The following is a 19,968-nucleotide window of genomic DNA, read 5'->3' on the forward strand; positions in this document are numbered from 1 at the left end:
CTTTCATGCTACACAAACACAGTCAAGTTGTTAAGATAATAGGTAATAAGTTTTTCAAACAAAATGAGTTTTGATACTCACTTTTTAATTTAAAAGATTCTTATAGAATGTGTATATAGAATGTATGAATGTGTATACAAAATGAAAAAAAAAGCCTATGTTCAGCATTAAGCATTAATTAGCAATAAGTTCTATGGACATTCTACTGGTGGATCCAATATAAAGCATCTATTATACCATGATGTAATACTCATATTTTGTATTTTACTTCTACTCCCCGAAACCTGATGTACTTAAACCAAGACTTCAGTTATTTGATTTTGCTTTCACTGTGAACCAGCCTTTCATCTACTTGCTAAATGTGGATGGTGGAAGTTAATGCATTATTTTACAGTACATTTGAATTCCAAAGGGATTTCTATTTGCCATGGGCTACTAATGGAAAAGATGAGTTCACAGCCATTTCAGCAGGTGTCTTTCCTCAGAATTAGGGAATAGTTCTGACCTGGATCTGTCAGCTTTCATTCAGCATTTCTAACTAAATGTCAGTTGTGTACTCCAGTCATTCTTTGTATAAGCAATGAAGACCTGTTCATGCTGCGCATGATAAATTATAAAGCTTTGTGGACTTTCTGTAGAGAAAATCTTGCTGTGTGATGCAGCTGTCCTGACTCCCTTGGAAAAAGCATGTGGAAAACCCAGGACATTTGAAACCAGTAGCAGAAAGCATAAACTATCAGTGCATATTGACAGTGGAAGGTTGCAGTCCAACATTAACTAATGACTTGGCTCTTCTGGAATTTGCGTTTCCAGAAATAACAAGTGGTCTTTCTAACATGAGCCCTATTCTTGCCATAGATTAATATAAGTAAGTGAAAACTGAATCAATTATTGTTTAATAACCTGATAATGAAGACAGAAGAAGTCTCAGTGCTGGCTTGACTCCCTTAAAACTTGTTTCTGCACAGCACTGCATGCCATGAAATGCCTTTGCTACCAACAGGATCCAAGGGATGCCCAGCCTTTTGGAGGAAAATTAGAGATCAAAGAGTCAAGTTCTGTTCCACAGAATTTCATATGCCCTGGAAAACACTGGGATCAAGTAGCATTATTCTATTTTCTAAACTATTTGACACAGTATATGGAATATAAAGATGCCCAGATGTTGCCAGCCAGGGGGATGCCATTGTGCAGATGAGGTGGTGAATGGATTTACTCTTAGTGGACCCATGCCGTAGGTCAGGATAATGTAGTAGGAGATCTGTAATGAGTTCAAGAAGATCTGCAAATGTCTGAAGCCCAGAATAGAGAGTACTGTCCTGCATCAAGTCCTTTTCCATAGACATTTTACTGAGAGGAAGATTGGGATGAGAAGCATTAAGGTTTATGATCCTTGCTCACTTTGGCACTTGGACAAATCCCAGTGTATTACTCTGTCCAAATATTTGTAGTCAGGGAAATACATGTTATTGTATAACACTAAAAGTGCTGAAAGGCAGTGTTCAGATTTATTGCAGATATAGCTCAGTCCTGATATATAGCAAACTCCTAATATTCTTGGTAAAAATAAAATTGGATATTACTGACTCTTTTGGTGAAGTGGGGCACGCCACTGGCAACAGACCAATTCCCTTTCCAGATTGATAACTGGGAGGGAAACTGATTTTTAAATTCAGAAATGAAGAAGCAAAACCCTTTGGCTGGCTATCTGTTATGATTTCTGTAGAGAAGGGTTTGTTTGGGTTACATCAAAGTGTGAGATGAAGACATTTTTATCTATCACCATTTACATTCCCACTTCCCTCATATACACAGCACAGGGAAAGCTATACTAAAGCATTACACTATCTTAGGGAACATTTCTTCTTTATAGACCTCAAATCAAACCTAGAAGTACTGAATACAATTCAGTATTTGATTTTATTAAACTCCTATTGCCAGCTTGTTCCATACTGCTCACTCAAGACAGGATTCACTTGAACATCTATGCGGTTACACCATGTATTCTCCAGAATGAGTGACCGTTTAAGCAATGATTGGTGAGAAAGAACCTACCACTAAATTGTCCCTCTGCGAGTCTCATGTAAACATTCATTTAAATTCTGCAGTCAGCAATTCCAGCTCACTACTGATCAGTACTGGTTCATTCCTTCAAACTACTTACTGGGAATTATGAACAGTAAAATTTCCTACCTGACTCCCACTGTTGAGGATAATGCTCACAGTATAAGAATCAAGAAAATACTCATAGTATGCACTTGTAAAAACTTTTGGTACCACAGCTTTTGCCAGATACCTCACTGCAATGCACTTTCTGATCAAGACAATTTTTTACCAGTCTAACTATCTGCTTCGTGGTTTCCACCAACTTAATTATGCAAGTAAAAACAAAAATAAAGATTATTTCCTACATGGCATTTCTGTGAATATGCAGGTTTCAAAATTACATCAAAAATGCAAACCAAAACGATATCTAGTCATTAAGAATGCTACAAATTTTTTATTGTTTGCCATTCAGAAAAAACTGAAATGTTGCTCATATGAATCATCCATTCCTTAACAAGTAGCAACTTGAAGTTCATGATAATATAAGCTTATTTTCATCACGTTCAAGACTATTTTTCCTTTAACTAGAAAATAAAATTCACCTGGGGCAGGAAAGAGGAGGAAAGAGAGAAGTTAAACCTCCAAAGATACATAATGCCTTCCCAAGATAAACTATATTTTATCTAGGAGAAACATGCAGAAATTGATTTTATGTTTCAAACACCAAGCATTTGACCTTTTAAAATATATAATTCTATACTTTCCATTTGTGATGCATTGTTTCTTTGCTCTTCCATAGGTACAAAAACAACGTGCCCATCGATGTACAAACTCACCCTGGCAAGTATACCATTGAAAACCGATACGGGCTGCACTCACTCGAGATTAGCACGTAAGGGAATATTAGATAATTTAACAAATAACTTATGCTGAAATGTTGCTGTAGACTGAGACCTGCAAAGCATGAACATATCTCTTGGGGATATAAGGATAAGAGATATCAAGTTTGTACAGCTGAGATGTATGCTATCTACTAAACGTTGAAGCAGCTCTGGTTTTCCTCAGCAGAGTACATGCCATTTACTTAAGTGAGTTATTTGTGTTTATTATTATTTTATTTATGGTTGACTCAGAAACATATAGAACACTTGTGACTATTTTTCCATTTGTCTCCTTCATGAGTACAGTTAAATATGAGAAATATCTAGTTCAGGGTAACAACATTTGAGTTAACTATTTTTTCAATATAGCAAGGTCCTGATTCTTACTGAAATGAGGAAGAGAACAGAGGAGTCCTCACTTATACACACACACAAAAAAAGATCTTTAACATCTTCATCCTCCAACTGGGAAATTTTTGCAGTCAAATTTTGTCAAAAACCACTGAAATCCTGAGATGTAATCAGCTAATTCGACCTTCAGCAATAATCTAGATTTGACAATCTAGGTACTATTAGGTGCCTTTTGAAAATATTTTGTATCTACCATTTTGAGTTTCCGCATTAGGCATCTCTCCATAGGAGGAAGTAAATTAGAAATAAATATTATCAGACATTTTTTTCTACCTCTGCTATTGTCAATTTCAAATCTGTATGCAATTTTTGAAAAGAGACATTTTTTTCAAACATGAATTTTTAATACTGAGAAAAGCTTAATGGCTACAGCCAGTCCAGTGTCTTGTGTGTCTATCTCCCACGCTTTTACTTGTTTATAGATTTTACCCAGATTTCTGAGGGTTGTTTTGATATAAAACGTAGGATTGGGTATGCCAAGGAGTAATGGGTGCCCTACCTAATAATTTCTCTAATTTTAGGTGTGATTTTGATGACACTGCTCAGTACCGGGCATCTGCTATGAATGTTAAAGGAGAAATTTCAGCTTATGCTTCCCTTGTGGTAAAGAGTAGGTTTGCAAAATATTTCCTTGTTTTTTCATTTGTAAAATGCACGTTACCAATTTCATTTCTGTGACTCAGAGGCCTTTTACCTCTTGGTGATAGTGACTGGGCTTGCTCTTTTTCTGTGTGTGCGTCTAGGGTACAAAGGAGACCTTGATGCAAGTCTTTTGCATGCTGGGACTGTTTCCATGCCTCTGAGCCGTAAGTTGCAATATATGTTTGTTTGACACATCCATTTACAGTTGTGACATGATGACGAATGACTAAGCAGAATATTTTGTAACACTAAAAAAAAAAAAAAAAAGAAAAGGAAAAAGCTGGTCATCTTTCAAAGGTACTGAACTCTCCAATTTCAGATAGTATTTAGCCTAACCTGCAGGAGACAATGTCATCGCCCTCTAGGTGTATGGTTACTTGCTTATACAAGAAGCATCATTTTAGTATTGCTGTTGAACATGAAATAAAATCATCAAAGAGACACTTCTTATCTTGCAATATGTAAAACATATCCTGGAAAAAAGCTAGAGGGTGCATGTGCTTCAGTAGACTGGCTGACTTAATAGTTCTTGTCTGCTGCTATGTGATTTCATGTGGTGCAAGAAGGCATAGAAAAAATCAAATTGTCAGAAGCAAATCTGAATACGTTGGCTGTATCAAGATAAAAATCATAGTTTGTTTTACCTGAGAACCTCACATTTTGAAGTCATTTACAACGGTGCGTGGATACTTCCTTGATCAGAAATGTTAAGAAAATCCACTAGCATATAATGAGTGCTGAGTACCCTAGGCACCCTGTGCATGGAAGGCTTGACAGATGAGACACACAGACATTTCTTTTATTTTAGCATCACAGATAGGTTGAGGGATATGCTGCAAAGGCATATGACATCATTTATGTACTGAAGCTCTGAAATTACAGAAATAAGATTACACACTATTACAAAATGAAAGGCCATAAGTTTTCCATGTCATTTTGGATCTATCATTTGGTGATGGAAAAAGAAGATGACAATCTGTATATATGCATTGAACACAGGAAGACTGTGAGCTACCAGCATAAGGCAGTTGTGGAAAAGGAAAATGTGACCCTAGCTTTTATCAGCTGAGCTCTTTTCGAAAGAATGCTGGAAAGACCTGTGCCATGTATGTGCAGTACAGGTATAAAGCACATACAATATTCTGTAAATACTGCATCATTCAGGTAATACAATATCAGGTAAGGTAAATTCAGGAGCAGGTACAGGCTGCACGAATGCCTGAGGGAGTGGAGAGCTCCCCTCAAAAAGACTTAGGCTTTAAAAATGAATGCTGAGTGGGCACAACTGCCCTGAGATGGAGCAAAGAGTTAAACAGGGAAAGAAAAGAGAAATATAAGGTAAAGATCAGCTTGACCTGAACAAATCAGTAGTCATAAATAGAAGAATGCTTAAGTTATATACATGATAATAAAATGACAACACACTTGATCTGAAACTTCGGAAGTTCTGGAATGAAATTCTGAGGGAGCCTTTCCCTGATAAAATAAACTACAGTTATATGAATAGAGAAATAATTGATTCCTGGTGATAGTAAGTGCTTGCATTATGTGACTCTGCAATTACTTCTGAATACGTTTTTTCTATTTATACTTCTAAGTTAACCAGAGCTTGTATTCATAATCATTGAATACTTTTGCTAACTACTTTTATCTCAAAATGAAAGAAAAGGTAAACAGCCAGGTTTTTTTTTCCCCTTATACAGTTGGCGTTACCCCGCATGGCTATGCTTCCAGGTTTGAAATCAGCTTTGTCGACAAGTTTGATGTAGCCTTTGGGAGGGAAGGCGAGACGATGAGTCTGGGCTGCACGGTTGTCATCAGTCCTGATATCAAGCGCTTCAAACCAGACATCGAATGGTACAGAAATGGTGAGATACATTTGTTGATGTAGATCTTTACTTCTTTCAGCATCTGCAAATGACATGATCTGGTCAACATTTTCTCGGCTTTCTAAGCAGTAATATTTCCTCTTTTTAATTCAAAGTTTTTCAAAATTTAGCATTGTGAACTGAAACCACAGTTAGAAAGCAGAGGAAGGGCTGTGAAAATGTCTTTTATCTTTCTTAAACAAATTTAAATACTAAAAGTTCTAACATCTCTGTGGTCCATCTACATAGCCCACATAGCTTTTCCTACATATTACTTTTTAAAAGTAATTACACAAAGCTGTAGTGCAACAGTTGACAAAAAGCTGTTCTTTTCTGAATGTAAACCTTGAAGACAAAACTGACATGAGAGAAGAATTAGCTGTAATTTATTATTGTCTTTGAAGATAGAAAATTGTACACTGGGAATAGTCTCTTGTATATTTCCAATCTATTTCAAACTATTCACTGCATTCTCAATGCATTCCTTTAATGTTTTTACCCAGTTCTTGTCATGAAATTCTCTAATTTCTAGGTGTTCTTATTACACCATCCAAATGGGTCCAGATGCACTGGACTGGGGAGAGAGCTTCATTAACACTGACTCATGCAAACAAGGAAGATGAAGGTCTTTACACTCTACGTGTGGTGATGGGAGAATACTACGAAGAGTACAGTGGTTATGTCTTCGTTCGAGGTAGGATATTGTTTTTTGAACCAAACTCATTGCAGAAATGAGGAAAATCTGCTGGCAAAATAAGTCTCTGTTTTAGGTGCTTTTGTCCAATAAAAAGATATATTTTTTATATATAATATAGTAATTTTTATATGAAATTAATTAAATCAAATTATGTTAATACTGTATATTAATATATTCTAACATTGTAGCTTCCAATTTTTATCTTTGGAAAAATTGAATCCTTTGGAAGAGCTGAATGCATACCTCAAACTTTGGTGTCATATGATAGAAAACTTCTAAACCACACTGGCATTCCAAGGAAGAAATTTAGGTTATTGATGTAAATTCCCAACTCTTTCTCAGTTTCAGCCTGTGAACAGTACCAAACATAAAACATAAAGAGGAAAACTCTATAAAGCAACTTAAAAATGTATTTTTGTAACTAACTCATGCTAGCTAAACCACATCGTTTAGATCAAGATTTTTTTCTGCACCATTTGAGGGGTTCTCTCTAATGCACAATACAAAAAGAAAAAATATGATAGAAGGGAAACACAAAGATCTGCACCTGGGGAAGAATAACCTCACGCACCAGTACGTGCTGGGGGCTGACTGGCTGGAAAGCAGCTTTGCAAAAAAGGCCATGAGGATCTAGGGGAACACAGGGTGAGGAGGAGCCAGCAACGTGTCCTTGTGGCAAAAGTTAGGGACATCCTGGTCTGCGTTAGGAAGAGGGTCACCAGCAGGTGGAGGGAGGTGAGCCTTCCTTTCTACTCAGCACAGGTGAGACACATCTGGAGTGCTGGCTCCAGTTCTGGGCTCCCCGGTGATTCTGTAATGTAAAGCAGCAAAGCTGACACCATAATTTAAACAAAGAATTAAAATGTTGTTTCTCTGGGTGTTATTTGCTTGTACCATTAAAAACTTCCTTGAATTTCTATTAGAGCAAATATTTCTTTAAGAAGAGCCATGACTATCAGGTTACTTGCTGAGTCTATATCTGTCCCAGCTGCTAAAAGCAGCTGAAGCATGTAATGCTAATTCAAAAGGCTCTGGAAATTTTTGGCTCTGAGAACATGCTTGGAGTGTCGCTGCTTTCCCAACTGTAGCAAAGCTGTGTGAGATAACAGTCTGCTCAAAAAATATAACTGAAGTAGATGTTTTCATCACCTGAAGAAAGAGTCTACTGAAAAGTGTGTCTGTGACCAAGCAGCAAGGAGAATCAGGACTTGTTTTTCTTGATTTTTTTAAATTGGGCTGCCATATAAATAAATGATCTTGTTCCTGTTACATCTTCTAGCACTTCTAGCAAGGCAGCTGTTACCTGACAGTGAACCAGCTATCCCTTTCACAAGAGTATTTTACTAGCCGACTGGTGAGCTTGTCAAATTCAAATTAGATTAATTATATTCTACTTAAATGCTTCCCATGGTCCCCTTTGGCTAGCGTGTTCCTCACTGCTCCTCCTAATTTGTGGCCAGTTTACCCCAAACTCAGCTGTTTAAGCACAAGTAGCTGTCCTGTGTCACATGTAGAAATCCCTGTGTATTGCTGGAAGTGAGCGGGGTGCTCATCGGGCTCATAACATCAGCTCTGTAGACAGGCTTAGAGAGAAGGGGTTACTCTTCTGCCATGGCTACAGGTCAGCGTTTGTCAGCGAGCCGTCAAGGATGAAATCCTAGCCCCACTGAGGCTGATGAGCAATGCTGATTGTCCCGGCTATTTCCCAGTCTGTCTTGGAAAGAAACTGTGGTGTCTCATGTTCTGTCAAGCAGGAGATACGGGCAGTGAAACCTCTCATAGGCAGGTCATTGAAGATATCTTGTCTTTACCCTTAGTGTTGTTATTATTTTGCTGTGTTAAATGGATTGCTTACCCTGTACATTATAGTTTCAAAAACTGTATCTAGTTAGCTGTAGTTAGAGCCTGCACTCGGTAACTTTGGCACAGCTTCAAAGCTTCCATGTGATGCTACCATGTCTAAGAGGGAAGATACAGTGTAAAGTGAATTTTTTTTTTTTCTGAAGAATACCATTTTATTTAATGAAGCATATTAAATACTCTTGTAAGGCATTTTTTTTTCTGAAAGACAAAAGCATAAAAATGGGAAATGATGTACATTGTAATACAAAATCTTGTAATGCCCTGAAGCACCAAATATTTTAAAAAGTCTGGGTTTCAGATGGAATGCAAGAATAATATTTGTTAGCAAAACATTGGTTTTTTTTCAGGTATGTACAACTTTCTTGTCTTAAGTCAGGTCTTCTTTAGTAGTAGCTCACAACAGGGCCTGAAAAATGCTATATGTAATTGTATAAGCTGATGCTGTTCTGCAGAGAAACAATCTCTCTTCTCTGAAAGTCTTCTATATAATCTTCTTGCAAGGGTTATTTTTCCTTACAAGAAAATCACTCCATCTCACAATTTGAACTCTGACTTTGTAAACAGTGTAATTCTCCAGTGCCCAGCACCGTGCATTGCTTTTTAAAGCTTTAGATAAAATTTGCCCAGAATCTGATGTTATTCAAGGCCCTTTGACACCAATAATTTCATATTTGTGATAAACACTTGAAAGGAACAATATGCTCATCCTTATAAAGGTTATATTCCAAAACGTGTGATATAATTAAACTTCAAAATGTTTTGATACCTTTTCAGCTCATATCTAACCAAAACCAAACAACGAAGGACTATTTGTGAAGAGAAGGTATTTAATTCATTTTAAAAACAGAACAGTGTTCAGACTGGTATTTTCTTCAGCAGAGGTCTTTGTTCTGTGGCTGCATGTCCAGCACAGTAGTTTAACAAAGTTGATCATTTCAGAGGATGACCTTGTAAGAAAACAAAACAAAATAGAAACAAAGAAAAAAAAAAACAACAAAGGATTTGAATAGAAGAGGTTTTGCCACACAGCTCTTACTGTGGGGTCAGACGAGATCTGGTAGAGGAGTTGGAGCTGTAGAAATATTTCCCCAGTCAGTGGTAGAGGTATGTGGCAGAAATCACAAAAGTGAAATGTGTTTCTTTTTAGACTGCAGTGTTGTGTATCCAGCAACTGAATCCTTTTGATTGAGCTATTGCCTGGCTGCAAGGCAAAATGTCAGCCTTATCTAAGTAAAATAAGAGGTAAATAGAGAGTCTGCCAAGCTTTCACTTCAGCTGTGTCTCTGGCAGCTACTTCATCAGAATTCATGATACTAATATTTATTTAAAATGCCTAGATCTGTTATATTTACATTATGCTGTAACATGCTAAGTATTTGTAAATGTTGCGAAAACCAAAACCTGGAAAGACACCACCAATATAAAAGCAAATGATTTTTGAAGCCAGTAGTATAACTTTTTGGCTGAGAAGGAACACAGTTTGGTCCTCAAAGATTAGATGTGAAAGAATGGTGGTTCACATTAGGAAATGTGTGTCTCCATCCTTGCAGATGCTGATGCTGAAATCCCAGGAGCCCCCGGCGCACCGCTGGATGTGCAGTGCTTAGATGCCAACAAAGATTATGTCATTGTTTCCTGGAAGCAGCCGGCTGTTGATGGAGGAAACCCCATCCTTGGATACTTCATTGACAGGTCAGCAAGCACATCAGTGTGGAAAACCACTGTGCATTCTAACTCAAAAACCTAAAAGCACGTTTAAATGACTGAGATAAAGTGGTCATTGTTATTTTCATTCTTCATGCTGGCCAGAAAAAAAATGACTTTTTGTCTTAGATTAGCTGGGCCTGATCTAACTTTCATGGACATAATTATGCCCTGGTTTCTTTAAATACACAGAAATGATTCTGCAAGACACTGCTGAGCCCTCACTGATTCTTGTGAGGCTCGAAAGGCCTCGGGATTTTATAGCGTTTGTACCTCACAGGGTCAGCTCCTTCAAGATCAGAGCTCTCCCTCCTGTTTCCAAATAGTTTCCGTGTTCCAGAAAGCAAAATATTATTACAAAGGGAGTTGGATTTCTTTATGTGCTGTTGTTTTTCAAGCTCTCTTGTTCACAAGCAAATTGCATTTACATGTTTTTCAATTCAACAATAAGAATTGGAAATAATTTCTAAAAATATGAAAACTGAATACGTCACACAGTGACAGGATTCCAGAAGCTTGGGGTTTAAGAAATTCAGTCACTATTTTGAGACTTACAGTGAAGTTTTCAGAGCTGGTAAATTTGTTTGAATTTCAGTAATAGAATACATCATTAGTGACATGGAGTTCCTGTTCAATTCAAAGCTATGTTACTGTTCTCCAGCACATCACCATAAATCAACTGCCATGCTTTGGTATAAACTGCCTAGCAGCAAATGCCCATTTTCTGTCATGTTAACACGTGGATACAAGCGTGGCCTGTGATGCATATTCCCCCACATGGCCAAGTTTACTTTCCATCTCGCAGTGTTGCCTTGTCATGCCCTTCAGCCCCGCAGACACAGCAGTGTGTCCTTTTGTGGGCCCTGTGGGGCAAGGCAGTCTCTTTATTTTTACAGTACCAAACACAGCTTCCTTTGGGTTGTTTGAGCTGCAGCACACATCCAGGTCCACCTAATGAAATCGGTATCTTTCTAGAATAAGATTCCAGAAGATGCGGTTGGATACTAATCTCAGGGCTGTTAGTGCTCCCCACTGCCCTTTGGCAAATTGCAAATTCTGCCTGTGGATCAGTTACAGCGAAAACGGTGTTGAAAGCACTCAGCTTCCTCACAGAGTCTTGCAGAGGAGAAATCCATTAAGGAGCATATATTTGCATGTCTTTAGTAGTATTTGATTGCAGGGAAGGTATTTAGCCAACCAGATATTCAGCCAGGCTAACCCTTGCAGCATGAGCAAGCCACCTAAAGCAGCAGGAACAGTCTGTGCTAAAGCTAAAACTAGGGCATCCTTCACGCTGAGCAGAAACCTGGACCACAAAACCACCCTGAGCAAGATGGTAACACTTGCCAGAAAACAGAAGTTTGCAGGTATTGAGAAATCTAGGTTTGCCTAGATTCACCTCATTCACCACACTCACCTCAGCAGGTATCTCAGCAGCAATAAAAAGCCTCTCCTGAGCTGCTGGTTCCTTTTCCTGCTGACTATGTGGCTGGATGCTGGGAAGCTACCTACAGTGGGTCCTGGTGTGATGGCTCCTGCTGGCTGCCTGAGCAGGGGTCGCTGCTCTCCCTGGTTCTCTTCTTTCTGCCAAAAAAAAAGTGTCTTGCCAGGTGTGAGGCTTAGCAGTGGGATGAGCACCACCCTGCTGGGTCTTGTCATTGCAACATTTGCAACCACAGCAGCATCCGAAGCAGGGCTTCAAATTCTTCAAATTTGAAGCTGGGTTTCTGACTTCAGTCATATTCACAGCTCTCTGTGCACTGGGTTGGTCACAGATGAAATCTGAACAGAGGCTTCCACGCACTATAAAGCCTGCTATTTTTCTGGCTGTACAGTAGGGCACCGTGCATGCAGGATGAGCTCTGCTCCTGGCAACTGCCAAGGCTACACGTATCTCATGTCCCTTCAAGTATGCTGAAGCTGACACTCCCCAAGCCTCCCAGAGCATACTTTGAAGGGTTGTTCGGTGGAGTGAGCTCTGTCCGTGTCCCCTCTCCAGTTCGGGAAAGACGGAGCACAGCTGCAGGGGATTTGGTGCATAACCAGGTGGCACTTCAGCCCTGACCCCTCCTGCAGCTGCTTTGGTGTCACCAGCAGACACCAGTGCTGGGGAAGCTGGCTTGCTTCAGGCAATGAACGTGAACAGATGGTCAAACTAAAGGTCCGGGTGCTTGGAGTCAGCGTTTTTCCCTTCCCAGCACTACTCTTTCCTGCTGTTTGTATGTTTCAGGTGTGAAGTTGGCACCACCCACTGGACCCAGTGCAATGAGACTCCTGTGAAATTCGCCCGTTTTCCTGTCACCGGTCTGATTGAGGGCCGCTCCTACATCTTCCGAGTCCGAGCGGTGAACAAAGCTGGCATTAGCCTACCATCCCGGGTGTCCGAGCCCGTGGCGGCCCTGGATCCTGCTGACAGAGCCAGGCTTAGAAGTAAGACACGCTTTTTGCCGCTTGCCTGAAAGACTTAAGAAATTGTATGAAAAATAATTTAAAAAAAAAGTATGACTATTTATTCATAAGCCTTCAAAATCCCACTAGAGGGAGCAATGCAAAAACAAAATATTCTTTGGAGACAACTTTTGCCAAGAAGGATTTGTCTCAGTGCTCTTTGCACAAAGCACTCCAACAGTTTGAATGGCTTTGCTGGCTACAGTACTGCACTCTGGACTTGCAGAAAGCAGGGAAAAGGCACAGGAGAGTAAATTGCCAGAAGAGACTTGCTTTTGTTCCACCAGCAAAATAGCTGAGTGGATCCTGTGAATAGTCTCCCTCTGTGCCACAGGCAAGAGCAGCTGATTCTGTGCTCATGTGATGACCAAAGTCTTGCAATAACATCAGCAAAATATCAGGGCAGCCCAACAGGTTATTGATCCCGAGCTCTCTGCTTAACAGTGAACTTTTTTACAAATCGAGGATATTTCTCCTGTAGCCTGGCGACGTCCTAGGCACAAAGGCCTTGGTGAGGAGTTTAACTAAGAGTTTGCTTCAAAATCCCCTTCTCTACCCACACCCCAAAACCACATGCCTGAAATCCAGGTATTTCTACTCATCTCTGAAGTTTTACTATTTAAAATGGCCAGGTTTGACACTACTAGGAAATACCGTGGTCACACGTGAAACCTGAAGTCTGGGAGGGCTTTTGCTTTTCACTGGGAAGAGTTGAAGCTGTCTCAGGAGAGGGAGTCTGATTTTGGTGGCCTGTTGCATCTCCTTTTCTCCCTCATGATCCACTTTTCTCCCCATCTGCTCCATCTCTACTCTCATTTCCAAAACAAATCAGCCAATGTAAGGTGAAGCACATGGAGGTGGAGAACAGCAACTGCAAAAATTATCTCTGAAAATGCATTGACCTGGCTGATAGCATTGAGCTACATAACTGTGATAATATGATAATGCAAGGGCACTGAGAGAGCCACCCAAAGCATATCAAGTTGGTGTGTGGAGTCAGGCTGAGCAATTTCTGTCTGTGACTGTGACCCTTGTTCTGAAAGCTGGAAATGTGAGGGAAAGTGGGTTAAAAAAAGATGAAGAAGAGCCTTGCCTCTTGCTTTAATGAGTGAGCTTATAAACCAAATGAACAGAGTGTGGAAAATGAAGTTAATTCTCTAAAAACAATTAACTGAGTGAGCTAAATACCTCTGCTTGTCGCTTAAGTGACTTCAGAGAAATTTCAGCAAGGAATATATGCCTCTGTTGATTAATTTTTTCTTGATATATTGATTGCAGAACTACTTTAAACTAGGTTTGAGTGTCCTTACATGAGTAACAGTCACAGCAGTCACCAAGAACTGAGCTCATGTGAATCTTGCAAATGTTAGTTTTGAACCACAAAGGACTCAGTTTGCTCAATATTTCAAAAGTTCCTGAAAGTTCTCATTTCCATCCTCTCTATGACATCTGTTTCAGGTCACCCTTCCGCTCCCTGGACAGGACAGATTATTGTCACTGAGGAAGAACCTGCAGGTAAACACAGCCCTTTTGCCTACAAAAATTTGGCTGAGTAATGAGGAAAACTTCCATTGAGTTCAGTGGACTTTGGCACACACCCAAAGTTCGTTGTTCTCAAGAGTCACTCAACCTTCAACAACTCCAGCTTTAGGTTTCGTTATTCAGGACTTAATAAATAAACATGTCTAACATTAAAACAAGGACATTTAAAACCAGTACGTAGATTACTTTAAATACTACGTTTTCTAAAACTATCAGGTGCCAAGATATGTTAATACCTGTCCTATACTTTAATCACAGCACCAATTCTGATACAAATATGAAGGAATTCATACTCATTTCCATTTCCTACTCTTCTTCCCTGTACTTCAGAGGGTGTTGTTCCTGGTCCACCTACAGACCTCCAAGTTATTGAAGCCACAAAGAACTATGTTGTGCTTAGTTGGAAACCTCCTGGACAGCGGGGCCATGAGGGTATCATGTACTTTGTGGAAAAGGTAAAATCAGAGAAAATCAGAGTCACGTTGTGGCAATCCACTTTAACATTTTCTTTGCCGGCTTTTCTGGAATTTCGTTTCCACTTTCAAACTCAGGCTAGAACCAGAAGTTCATTGACATAATTGTTGCTGTAGATTAAGATAAAGTAGGAGGAAAAGAAAGATGATAGTTATGAAAATGGATGTAGAATGTGTCACACACTGTAATAGCCTTTCATGAACTGTGTCATTGACTGGCCATAGGGTAGATAGGCTGGCAAACCCACTCTATAATGAGAAAGCAAGGTGCAAAATCAGAGCTGTATATACATCATTTGTATAAATGAAGCTTGTCTTGTGGGACAGACTGTTAACATTTTGGATGGAGGCATTCTGTGAGAGAGTTTCTGGGCATCAGCACTTTCTTCTCCAGCTGCCTTTTCATATTTATTGTCTGCATTAGCTTTCCATTTGCTTCACCAACTCAACAAAGGTGACAATTTTTCTTTTTCTAGAACAGAATCATTTTTAATTTCAATGTCCTGCTTTTCTGAGCTGTTTTTCACATGGCTGATAGCCTAGAAAGATCTTCACCACCACCATTTTACTAGTGTCTCATGGTTCCCACAAACTTTTTATCTGTACTTTTCCCTATCACTCTAGAGCTGTCATCATGGGAGATATAAATATCTTCCCATTATGTGTTTTTCATCTCTCTTATGAAATCTAGTCTAAATAAATGAGTTTCACTTAGCAACAGTCTCAGAGAGGATGAATATATGAATTTTGAGTTTCCATATAAGAAAGCTTTTTGATAACCTATTGCATGCTGAGTACTGCACATTGATGTCACGTATTGAGATAATATTCTCCTGAGAATTTGAAATCCCTCAGAAACAGGACCTGTTATTTGAAATTTTCTTTAACGTAAGGCAAAAGTTAATTGTTAATATTAGCAGTATAAGTGACCATGGTATGTAGAGCTTCTAGCAGCAGAAATAAAAACAATTCACAAATAAAATGCACATGCTTTTTTTTATTTTTTTCCCCTGGAAAATGGAAGTCAGATTAATTAATTCTGATTAATTCTGGAAGTCACCCAAAAACATTCTCAGGAGTGGCACAATGGCATCTAAAAGCAATATGGTAATATTAGAGGTTTGTTCTCTGGATGATGTTGAATGACTACAGAATTTCTTTTGAGGGTAGTCTATAGGGTAGGATACAGAACTGAATACAGTTGATAGCAAGATCACTTCCTTGCTGTGGGGAAGTGTTTAGCTTTGATATATTAAAAACAGTAAGCTTGTAGGTGTGATTTCTGGAGTAGGTGGACATCTGGCAGATTCATAAGCTTTGAAATACACCTTATTCTGTGGAATGGCCGAAACCAGGAACATGACTCCTTGTTTTCCATGTCAGACGTGCATTTGATGGTCCATGTAGAAAGCCTTGTCAGGTTAGATTCTCATTGCTCAGAGAGTTTTGTTGCAAAAGTTGTTTCTGGGTTTGCAGTGCGTTGCTGGCACTGAGGAGTGGCAAAGGGTGAACACTGAGATCCCTGTGAAGTCTCCTCGCTTTGCAGTTTTTGATTTGGCTGAAGGCAAATCCTACTGCTTCCGGGTTCGCTGTTGCAATTCAGCTGGAATTGGTGAGCCTTCAGAAGCAACTGAAGCCACTGTGGTGGACGACAAACTTGGTAAGTGTGTGGTCATAAGTATTAAGTTACCTTCATGATATCTTTTCAGTTTATGATGTAATTGTTTTGCTTGAAGATAGCTGTCCAGCTGCTAAATCAAATATGAAGAGTAGTCAGTGATATATTCCCTTTAGTTAAGATAATTTTGGATTGGGTCATTGAACCTCTAACATATAGTCAAATGGCAGATAGAAACCAAGAGAATTAAGCTGCAAATAATAATGCCAAGAACTGTAAAGACTCAAACAATGGAAGAAAATGAAAACTTAAGAAAGGACAAAACCGTTCTGTTTTACTTAGAGTCTTTATTGAAAATAAGCCCAGATATTAGCAGAGTTTAACCTTTCTTGTTTGCCAAATCAAACAAAAGTGAAGAATTTAATACCTATATGGATGCAGAAACTATTTCTACTGGAAGAAAATCCCAGATGTTCACCACAGTAAAGCATTAGTAGCTTGTCTACTAGCTACGTAGTAGCTTTGTCTACATGAGCATTTTTTTTTTCAGAACAGCAATGCAGATTTGAGTCCCAGGTCATCTCTGTTTACTTCATACTGATTCAGCTCGCAGAACAGTTTGACACACATGAATTACAATTCATTAAGAAGAAGAGTAAAACAGCTCTCTTCAAAAACCACTTAAGATGCATTTTGCTATTTAATAGGGGCATTGGTTTCTGACTTCTGTGAGCTGTACAGAATCCTTCAAAGGGCACCTGACACTTTTTCCCTTTTAGAAAGCTCCAAATGATATCTCTGGTGCAGATGTTCAGCATAGAGAAATAACCCAAATTTAATCTGAAGGAAATGCCCTGAACTGTAGACAATGGAGATGTGAGGAACCTCATCACCAAAAGCTTGAACTTACTGATCCTGTCATGTTGTACCAGATTACTTGCTTGAGATCACAGTGGATTTTAGGGGGGTTAAAAGAGTATTAGTTGCGCTAATACAGTCAAGAACTGAATGTCACCCTTATTTTTTTATTTGCTAAATTTGACTGGCTGGTTATTAATTTATTTCTGTTTCTCTCCCACAGATATCCCCAAGCTTCCTGGCCGTATTATGCCAACTAGGAATACAGACACCTCCGTTGTTGTCACTTGGACAGAACCCCCAGATGCCAAGGAGCTGGTTGGGTACTACATTGAGTCAAGTGTGGTTGGATCTGGTCGTTGGGAACCATGCAACAACAATCCAGTGAAAGGCACGAGGTAATGGATTTGAAAGCATGGAAATTGTGGTCACCAGTTTTTGTTTGTTTGTTTGTTTGTTGGTTTTGATTGATTGATTGACTGCGTTTGTGTGATTCCCAGCCACCAAGAGAAACAGCTCACAAGTTCTAGCTATTGTACAACCTATCAGCTTGATGAAAAACAGTACAGTGAGGAATGAGTGAACTTACAAATATGGAAAACTAAACTGCATAATGTTTGGAAGCAAAGTCCTTCGTTTAGAAGACTGCTGTAAACATTTATGGGACTGTATATCTAGCATGTCAGGAAGAAATGTGGATTATATCATGCTAACATTACTTTCTAACTACTCTTTCACTTGCAATTATCAAGATATTAATGAACACTCTTAAGCCGCGTGTGATAGTAAGATCTTAGAGGTCTTCTCCAACCTAAACGATTCTATGATTCTATGAATATTATGTGCTTTCATATAGTGTTTCATGCAAGTGTTGGTGAAGTTTTGTGCTATTTGCTTATTTCAGAATATAAAATGTGATTTTATTCACCTTAGAAATAGAAATATTGTTTTGAATTACAATATCTTGCTATGCAACTGCACTGTTTAAGTTTCTACCACTGCATTTATATTCTACACAATATAATTTATGATACAGACAGGCACAGGCTGTCTGTTAACTGTTGGTTTTCTGGCTGAGTCAATTTCAAAGCATTAGCTGTAGCTCATAGATTGCTTGCCACAGTACATTTTGACGTTTTGTTTTCTTCACAAATCCGAGTGAAAGCAAATGCTTTAGAAAAGTCTAGTAGAATGGGTAGTGAAAATTCTGTTCTGAAAGTTTTGATTCAGGTTTTATTTTTTTACCCATAGTAAAATTTTGATTTTTTGAATATATTTTATGTTTTCCACATTTTTATTGCTGCTGGACATCATTGCATGATGTCAGCATTGTAAGTGCAGAATATAAAATTATGAAGTAGGGCAAAATAAGAGGAATGTGAAGTAAAATACACTTAAAATACGTATTGAAAAATAAATGTATTTTTAGAGTAAAATGTTGAAACTTCCAAAACACATTTTTTTCCAAACTAAACATTTTCTGTCTTGGGACATTTATTTTTTTTCAGGGTGGGTGCCAGAGAAAAATATACATTTTTTTAATGCAATCATTATGTAATAAAGCAAAAAAACTATTCTAATACAAGTTTGTCTGACTTAGATTATAGAACCAAGAAAATGCAATAAAAATTTTGATACTTTTTTTAGCTCTTATACAATGCCCTATAATATCTGTGAATGCTAAAATTTTTCACTTCTGATTGGAAGTAAATGATGGGAACTTGTGCTACAGCTGTCTTTTGCTTATGTCATGAAGGTATCCCACATGCAAATATAAACTAGATCTTGTCTCTGAAGATTTTTGCATTGTTTCCATTAAGAAGTATGGGTTTTATACATCATCAAAGGTAAGATAGGTAAGATAGGTAGGCCCTTTGGTAACAGAAGAACTCGTATAGTCTTAGGTGGGCAAGAGTGTTGGTAAAAAGGGATATATCTAAAGATACATGAATTTAGACATCCTATTTGCGTGAATGAGGTGCTTAGATACATTCTGCATTCTCTGACCTTCACAGAAGTCTCTGGGTTCATGTTTTATCCTCAATTTTCAGAAAGCAGAATAAATTTTACAGAAGAAATGCTTCCCCATTCCCATTCATTTTTTTTATTTTCTTCATAATAATCTCTAAGTATTCCTTCATTGGTTTGTTTTAGATTCATTTGCCATGGGCTCACTAATGGCGAGAAGTACATTTTCAGAGTCAGAGCTGTTAATGCAGCTGGACTCAGTGAATTTTCCCAGGATTCAGAGCCTATAGAAGTGCAAGCAGCCATTGGTAAGTTATTTTCCATTACTCTGTTCGATGGTAAATATATATAATATATATATATCTCTTAAAAGTAAAGATGTTCTCAGCATTTATTTGTAACTAATTGTTTTGGTTTACATTGCTGTCCACAAATAATGCTTTCTCTATAGAGTCTTTATCTATTGCCTCACAATCACACTTTCACTGTTACTGCACTCTTGTAGACAGTTCACCTTCACCATTCAGCCTTCTCCAGGTGTTTCTTGTGAACCACTGTAGGAGATCACTGCCAAGTTCACTTCATAGTCATCCTGGAAAAAGGAATGTCATTCTGATCCTCTAATGCGGTATTTATCACCTCTAATGCACACCATCCCATATACAGGCAGCTCCTAAGAAACGTGTTTCCACACCTAAACCTAATAATAAATGTAGTATGCTTTTTGCAAACCTTCTATAACCCTGTGTGTTCTCCCTTTGTTAATGAATTATTTCTGTTTGCCACTGCCTGAACTAATCCATAAGGATTAATGAGATCATTGTACTAGAACAAATTGTGTGTCGGCAACATCCTCACTGTCATTTGTATTGAAATTGCATAACTCTCAGCCATAGAGCAGAGAGGTGTGGCCCCAGGCAATTTTGTGAGATCATGTTAAAAGGATCAA

General features: G+C 38.5%; 1 protein-coding gene across 2 annotated transcripts in view; it reads left to right on the forward strand.

The window, feature by feature from the left end:
• The window catches only part of MYOM1 (myomesin 1), a 73,995-nt gene that overhangs the window by 20,736 nt on the left and 33,291 nt on the right, over positions 1-19,968 (forward strand). For both annotated transcript variants that reach the window (XM_048058024.2, XM_048058026.2), the window contains exons 6-17: positions 2,846-2,938; positions 3,860-3,948; positions 4,082-4,144; positions 5,684-5,848; positions 6,381-6,542; positions 9,959-10,100; positions 12,343-12,542; positions 14,019-14,075; positions 14,433-14,557; positions 16,052-16,235; positions 17,275-17,449; positions 19,206-19,327. In XM_048058024.2, coding sequence (XP_047913981.2) covers positions 2,846-2,938; positions 3,860-3,948; positions 4,082-4,144; positions 5,684-5,848; positions 6,381-6,542; positions 9,959-10,100; positions 12,343-12,542; positions 14,019-14,075; positions 14,433-14,557; positions 16,052-16,235; positions 17,275-17,449; positions 19,206-19,327 — 1,577 coding nt within the window. The remainder of the gene's footprint in view (positions 1-2,845; positions 2,939-3,859; positions 3,949-4,081; positions 4,145-5,683; positions 5,849-6,380; positions 6,543-9,958; positions 10,101-12,342; positions 12,543-14,018; positions 14,076-14,432; positions 14,558-16,051; positions 16,236-17,274; positions 17,450-19,205; positions 19,328-19,968) is intronic.

This window comes from Anser cygnoides, chromosome 2 (genome assembly GCF_040182565.1).
Source record: "Anser cygnoides isolate HZ-2024a breed goose chromosome 2, Taihu_goose_T2T_genome, whole genome shotgun sequence".
Lineage (NCBI taxonomy): Eukaryota > Metazoa > Chordata > Aves > Anseriformes > Anatidae > Anser > Anser cygnoides.